Here is a 7,242-nt window from a genome sequence, read left to right on the forward strand (position 1 = left end):
CAAGTTTAAAACTAAAAAAAAAATGCCCCTAAAAATAATAAAACAATAAAACCACCGCCTCAAATTCTAGACGCGCATTCTATTGAAGTCCCTGAATTATTTTTTCTAAGATCGGACAAGATCACGTTTTACCTACGGAGCACTTTGATGATATTTAATCGTTGTCACTTTATCGACCCGTGTCGGAGATGCCGAGCACGTGGGACTCTGTGGCTCTGACGTCCGCCCATCCTCCTGCTGCTTCCGGCGTCTGGACAGAAGTCAGGGAGACCTCCGCGGGACCCTGCAGACATTCTGAGACAGATTATGATTGTGCAAGTCAACAGAGGAGAGCTTGAACTTTCCCAGAGGTCTCACAAAACTGTGCGATCTTTTCAGTTCTCTTGTAAAATATGCAACGTGTCAAGTGTAAATATAAGTATGTTGAAAGTGTCACTTTACCGACTGAAACCACATAAATCCTGTCACTTAAAATGTCTTAATATCGAGTGCCGTGTGTATGTATGATGTAGTTGAGGTTGTGTTTATATGTTGCAAAGGGCATTTTTTTTTTTTTTTTTTTTGAGTCCGCCCCTTCCCTTGGTCAGCTTCTTTGTGGTTTGTTGCTGAATATGACATTCCTCTGTGGTGTTCTCTGAACCAACCGAGTCGATTTTTGACACCATTTGACCCTCTTAAACTGTGCCTGTCTCCTGTTCGATGCCATATATATATTTTTTTAACCTCCAGCTTCAAGTATATTTGATTTCACTGAAATTACTCAGACTGGATGCACAGAAACAGGAAGAGGGAGCTGTGAAGAGTACACTTTGGTTCAAAAGACAACATTTACCACCTACTGAGTAGAGGAAATGCACATTAAGAGCATTAATAGCATTTTTTTTTCTTTCTCATGATGAATTTAGTAACTTTGGAGGAGTACGTCCTCTTTGCACATCTAAACAAGCTTGCAAAGTATCCGTGTTTTCTGTGTAGTGTGAAGTGCATGCATGCTTGTGTGACCAATGGTTTGACTGTAACTCTGTGTGAACTGTGAACGAAAATGATCAGAGGCGCTCCAACTGTATAACATGTGACCAAAGTAGCCACTGTTTAATGCCATATTTCCTTTCTGCAGATTATTTTTTCAGATATGCTTGATTCGTTGTATGTTTTTTTTTTCTTTCTCAATGCCAAGAAGCTTGATGTTTATTTTTCTACTACATTCTATCAGGCTAATTTTTATTTCCCTCTTCACTTCAGAATTGAGAACTATAGGGATTCCTCAGAAAGCTGTCACTCATGAAGGCACCGTTGAGGGTACTAACTTTAACTGTATTTCATACTGGAAGCATGTCCTACAAGTTAACTGAGAAACTTATAGTATATACAAAATATGTTTTTATTTGTATAAAATAAAGCGTATCCAATATATTTTTTTCTAGCATGCCGGTTGCTGCTAAAAATTTAGGTTGAGTAACAAACATTGTTTAGGAATGGAGATAGCAAAGAGCACTTTTCCTATCTCCTGCTGTTTTTCAGAGGCATACTCATTTGAACCTTCTGTGAAATAAAAGATAATCACTTTTTTTATTTCAAATGCTGCTATTATTATTATTATCATCATCATCAGTTTCTAATGTGTTTTAATTTTCCAATTAACTTTAAGCCAAGTAGCAATAAAACTTTTTACTGTGAATGGCTTTGTCCAGCGTTCATTTTAAGTACCGTGTTTACGAACAATTTCTGCTACAAAGCAATATGTACAAAAATTATTTACGCCTGTCAACAATATGCATGCCGTCTACTTCATGAGAAATCTCAAATGTCTAAAATATAAGAAGTAAAAAGGCAAGATAGATTTTTTTTGTACATTTACTTGGGTTTTATTCCAATTTATGACCAAAACACCAAAATTTTTAAACTTTTTCTGAGTGTTTAATTACGCCCCTAAAGGGCACACAATATGAAACAATCAGTTTAAACACACATGTGTACCTTAAAATATACATTCTTTAATTATTTGTCTTGATTTCATTATAGTTTTAACAACATTTAAAGATGGTAAAATTTGCAACTATATAAAAAAAAGAGACTTGCCAGAACTATTTTCTTTACTTGTGAACACCTTGAATGCACCAACTGAACTCTTTCAGTGCATTGCGCAACACGGTAGGCGCCATCTACTGGAGGAGTTAAAAAATGCACGCACGTACAGCCTGGCAGAGGTTTAAAGACTCATAATTGTACATCAAAGCCACTTCTAATACCTTCTCTGTTCGAAATTTTTTCAAGTCACCATTAACAAAAATATTTCTCACTTTTTCAGACTTGAAAATCAGGCCAAATAAAGCTATTTCAGTTTAAAAGAGAAGTAATAATACCACTTCTAAAAAGAAGTCATGACAGTTTCAGGCCTACTATAACAAATTAATTTTAAACTAAAAATCTCAAGGTTATGTTAGACACATTAGATTTCTTTTCCTGATTAAAAGACTAAAAAAGATTTTCAAATGTTTACTTAGGTCAGTTCAGTCTGTTTTACCCTTGCATGCTGAATTGTGGGAAACAAGGTTTAGTTTTTTTATATTCAAAATCACATATAAGGAATAAAACACTGATGTGATCATTTCACCAGCGTCGGTTCTGCCTAAACACATCCGATATTAAAAACCATTTTGCAATTTTTTCCCCCCCAGGAGGCTTAATGTTCTGTTGTATATGTCATACAGAGGAATATAAGTACTTTGTCAATTACCTGTTTTTATATGCCAGATAATAAAATCGTATACACAGTTTAGGTAGTTTATTGTGACATTTACAAAATAAATCATGCTCAGTACAAATGTAAACAAAAGTGTAAAGAATAAAAAAAAAGTAGTCTAGTTTACATTAAAAAGTTAATGGATTACAAATGTTTACATGGGAAACAATAAGAAAAGGAAATCCCTTTACAGTCTATTCAACTTTTGCTCTAATGCGAGCGAGAAAAGCCGGTTTAAAAACGGCTCTCCTCATTTGATCTTTCCTTCTTCAGCTCCCGCACCGATCTGAAGGCCCTGACGGTTACCACCCCGCCAAAGATGAAAACAAAGATCCCCGCCACCCCAAACAGACCTCCCGCGATATCTGCCCCATGGAAGCGACACTCAAAGCCCTTGTGTCCTTTGCTCTTGTACATCTGCTCTCTCTCCAGACAGATGGGGTTTTGGTAGGTTTCCTGTAGCTTAACGAAGTAGAACGCCAGCCCGGCGACGTAACCCAGGCTGATCAGAAAATTCACAACAGCCTCCCCAAGCAGCACGGGGGGCCGGCGGTAAGGCACCCTGAAGACCCCCAGAGCAAACACGACAAAGGCATACATCATCAAAATCCCCCCGCAGGCCATGGCAAAGGCATACGGAGGCCGCTTGAGCTGGTGGAACAGGCGGTCCAGCTCCTTGACCCTGTCTGCGTCAGCCCCAGCGAAGGCGTTGGCGCCTCCAAAGTAGTATTGGTAAATTCCTCCGTAGCTCGCCAGGTCGCGGTAACCCCCGTTGTTGCTGTACGGCACTCCGGCGCAGATTACGATGAGAAGATTCACGGCGACCTCCATGAGCTGGCAGATACCTGACAGATGGGCAACAGATTGAAACGACGTTTTTTTTTTACGACCGACATTCAAAAACGGCAGATTTTGCACGTCTGTTGCTGGATGTTGACATGCAAAAAATGTTTCACAGGAAATGGACTTGCCTCTGGAGCTTAGGACGTATCTTAAATTGTACAGAGCTCGTCTGTGCTGTTGTTGATAAGCCTCGGGGCAACGCTCTGGTGTTTCTCTGAGCCTAAAAAGATAATGCAGTTTTGTTCAGAGGTGCAACATGACCTCCGTTGTAACTTCAAACAAAAATACTGAGTTTTTGTTTTTTTTAATCAGATGTTATCTTACGGTATTGAGGGTCCTATATCATAGATGTATGATATAGGACCCTTGTGAAAATGAGGGCTTATCCCCTCTCTCTCCCTGTTGTCTTTGTGTCTTCGGTCACTGCTGAGTGGCTCCTCCACATCTCTTGGGTTTTGGCTGTGTCTCTGGTGATCATACAGAGAGTGATGTCCCCCGTGTGAGTAATCCCTGCTCTTGGACACATCGCTCCTCTGATGGTGTCTTCCCCTGTCTGGCATCTCCCTTCGCCTGCCGAAGAAGATTATGGACATGAATCCTATTACTGACTCCAATAAGGATCGGAGCGGATGGTTGACTTGTGTCTCTGTGAAAGAAGAGGGAGCCCACAAGAAAGACGGCGAAGCAGCGAGGAGGAATATATACAGTCAAAGCCAAATACTTACAAATAATTAAAAAAAAATTATTTAATGTTTGGCATTAAATCAGACTAAAGGTTTTTCATTTTCATGTTCATTTGATGTTACAAAAAATGATTTCTATTTGCCTAATTTCTAAAATGTTTCTTAATGGCAGCATTGCTTTTAAACTATTTAACTTAGCTACCCTTCTACAGGCTCATCATCAGTTTGGTGGAATTTCAGCCCCTTCCTTGTGTAAATGAGTCGGGTTTGTAGGACGCCTTTCTCGCACACTTCTTTTCAGCTCGGCCCAGAAATTTCCTATAGGACCGAGATCGGGGGTTTATGACAGCTACAACAAAACATTACCTTTTTTTGTCCTTAAGTCAGTTTGTAGCTAATTTGCCGGGATGCTGGCCATTGTCTATTTGAAAGACCAGTTTGTGTTCAAGCTTTAACTACTTGTCTGATATCTTGAGATGTTGCTTTTATGTATTCCTTTTATGAAATGCAACAGTTTCTCCTGCAGTAAACCACCCCCACAGCATGATTCTGCCACCTGCGTACTTCACAGGTAGGGTGATTCAGAGGTTTGCAAGCTTATTGGCTTCTTCCTCTCTGAGTTGCCTTTTAGCCTGCAGGACTCATTTCACTCATTTTTGATGACACTGTAGCAGCTTCAGTCAGTAACTTCACAAAGTCTTTTGCTCTTGTTCCTGTGCATGACGCACTCACTTCTCCACCCAAATTGCATATCAGATCGCGTCCTTCTGTAGTGCTTGTAAACACGCGATCCACAAAGAATATTTGCAGAATGATGTAGTGGAAATGTCCTTACTGGTAAAAAGCTAAAAGAAGTTCAAGTCGGGCAACACGAAACACAACAACTTTAAACAATAAACTACAACATTGGCAAACAATGGTTCTTTTATATTACAGCCCTTACGTCATCACAGGAGCAAAACATTCGCTCAGATTGATGCGCTTTTCCTATTAAAACTGCCATGATTGCGGGTTTTAAGCAGAACCTATTTGTTTTAAACCCCAAATGTCGTTTTTAGCCTACCTTGTTTTCCTTTACATCAAAAAAAAAAAAACACAATCCACCTGTGCCAAACAACTTCCTGTCGGAGAGTTCGTCCTCCCTTCACCTGTTCTCTCTCCACGCCCACTTGATCTGAGATTTTTCTGTGTTTTGTCTCTAACTTTATGTCCTCTGACTGATTAACGAGCTGCTGCGTCGATGAGGACTCGGTCAGGTCCTCCACGCGTGAAACGTGAATGCACCCATGTGTTTATTAAATCAGCATAACCAAAAACTGTTCTTTAAATGTGAGGCTAAATGTGACGTTATGTCGGGAAATGAGGACGAAATAGCGTCAGATAACTTTTACTGTCATTGTTTCGTTTGGACATTGTTTCAACGCTACAATAAGACTTCTGTACCCACTGGGAATGGCGATGAAAGTTACACATTTTGTATCAAATGAACTTCAAAAGTCCGAAGATTTGCGACGCACGCGCCAACCCGGACACAGAGCACGAGGTCACGCGTCGTGATCGTGAGCGTACCACTGAGCTGTATTATACACTGGAGTGCTAATCACCGTCTGTTTGAACGAGTCGCTTTGAAGCCACCAGCCGCCATATTGGTACTCCCTATTTCCCCCCAGTAACTAGGGAATATGTGCACTACAGCATCGAATAACGAGGATTTTCTCATGTTCTGGGGGGGCTTAAGACTTTTAAAATGTCAAATGCCATATACTTTCATGTTATGTTCTAAAAATATCAAGTACTGAGAAAGTCATGTGCTGAAATATTTTGCATTTTATTCATTTAAATATATATGTTTAACATTTATAAATATATAAATATCAATATACAAAAACATATATTTACATATGTGTATACATATATATACATATATACATACACACATACTTATATATACATATATATATATTTAATATGAATAACATGTAAAATATTTCAGCACCTAATATCCTAGTAGTTGATACTGTTAATACATCCATTGACTGTAGAATTACCTGTGAAACGTTTTCACTCAGCCAGAAAACTGCTTGTTGTTGCAACCAAATCCTATGGGATTCTGTGAGAGTAGGGAGTAGCAAGATGGCGGCCAGTGACTTCAGTTTTTCGGCAAAATCAGCACTCCAGTGTATTATATAGCTCAGTGGAGCGTACTCGCGTTACCAGAAGCACTTCCGCCGAGGAAAAGATGCCTTTCAATATAAAAGTCCAGCGTTCTTACTCAAATAATAGAACATTAATGACGGATTTGTCTGAGTATCGTTATTGCACGAATCCTGAAAGGAGCTTGGAGTAACTGCGTTGTGCTAAAACGGAGCATAATGGCGTTTAATTATTATTGGTTCAAGAAACCATCTTTGCATGTAAATTATCTGTGACCATTTTGAACTGCTGTCCTGGTGTTACCTGTTTTTTTTTTTTTTTTTTTTTTTTCTGACACCAAAAGTGACTTTGTATATTTGGAAGAATTCCACATAAATGTCCTACACTTGTGAAGTTAAACATTTCTATTTACTGGTAACATTAACGTCTAGGTATAGGCCTGTATTAAATTCCGTGCAATAACAATGATTACAACGACTACATTTTCACAGTATCGGTTTTAAAACCAGATTTAGGGCAGAAATGTAGCAAATGTAAGAAAAAGGGTGTGTTTAGCTGCTAAAGATGCCTCTTGTACCCTACCATTTGTGGTTTTAAAACACCAGTACCTTAATATGAGAAATAAATGATGCTTTTAGTTTCCGCAATACGATTTTCCGTTTTTTTTTTTTTTTTATCTTTTTGTGACCAGATATATCTCCTGACAGCTAATTATTTTTGGTAAGCACTGGAATTGTGAGCAGCCAGCTGTCCAGCAGCGCAGGTTTATTTGCAGAAAATGGTGTGTTGTGTATTCAGTGGGAGCCTGAGAAATACATG

At 39.0% G+C, this 7,242-nt stretch overlaps 1 protein-coding gene across 4 annotated transcripts; it reads right to left on the minus strand.

The window, feature by feature from the left end:
- Positions 1–2,059: 2,059 nt before the first annotated feature.
- Positions 2,060–5,476, minus strand: marveld3 (MARVEL domain containing 3). 4 transcript variants are annotated; one of them, XM_021308551.2, is made up of 4 exons: positions 5,418–5,476; positions 3,911–4,156; positions 3,715–3,806; positions 2,060–3,588 (listed from the first exon to the last, which is right to left on the minus strand). In XM_021308551.2, exons 2-4 carry the CDS (start codon positions 4,144–4,146, stop codon positions 2,978–2,980), a joined length of 939 nt encoding a protein of 312 aa, XP_021164226.2. In that variant the 5' UTR covers positions 4,147–4,156; positions 5,418–5,476; the 3' UTR covers positions 2,060–2,977. The 4 variants fall into 4 exon arrangements, with proteins under 4 accessions (XP_021164226.2, XP_021164225.2, XP_035992247.1 ...); XM_021308550.2 differs by having other exon boundaries at positions 5,333–5,433; XM_036136354.1 differs by lacking the exon at positions 5,418–5,476 and adding an exon at positions 5,374–5,387.
- Positions 5,477–7,242: the final 1,766 nt, after the last annotated feature.

The sequence above is a fragment of the Fundulus heteroclitus genome, chromosome 4 (genome assembly GCF_011125445.2).
Source record: "Fundulus heteroclitus isolate FHET01 chromosome 4, MU-UCD_Fhet_4.1, whole genome shotgun sequence".
Classification (NCBI taxonomy): Eukaryota; Metazoa; Chordata; class Actinopteri; order Cyprinodontiformes; family Fundulidae; genus Fundulus; species Fundulus heteroclitus.

Coding starts and splice junctions, on each gene's coding strand:
- marveld3 (XM_036136353.1), bottom strand. Junction 3,807..3,910: donor GATATAGGACCCTCAATACC/GTAAGATAACAT, acceptor TTATCTTTTTAG/GCTCAGAGAAACACCAGAGC. Junction 3,589..3,714: donor ATACGTCCTAAGCTCCAGAG/GCAAGTCCATTT, acceptor CCCATCTGTCAG/GTATCTGCCAGCTCATGGAG.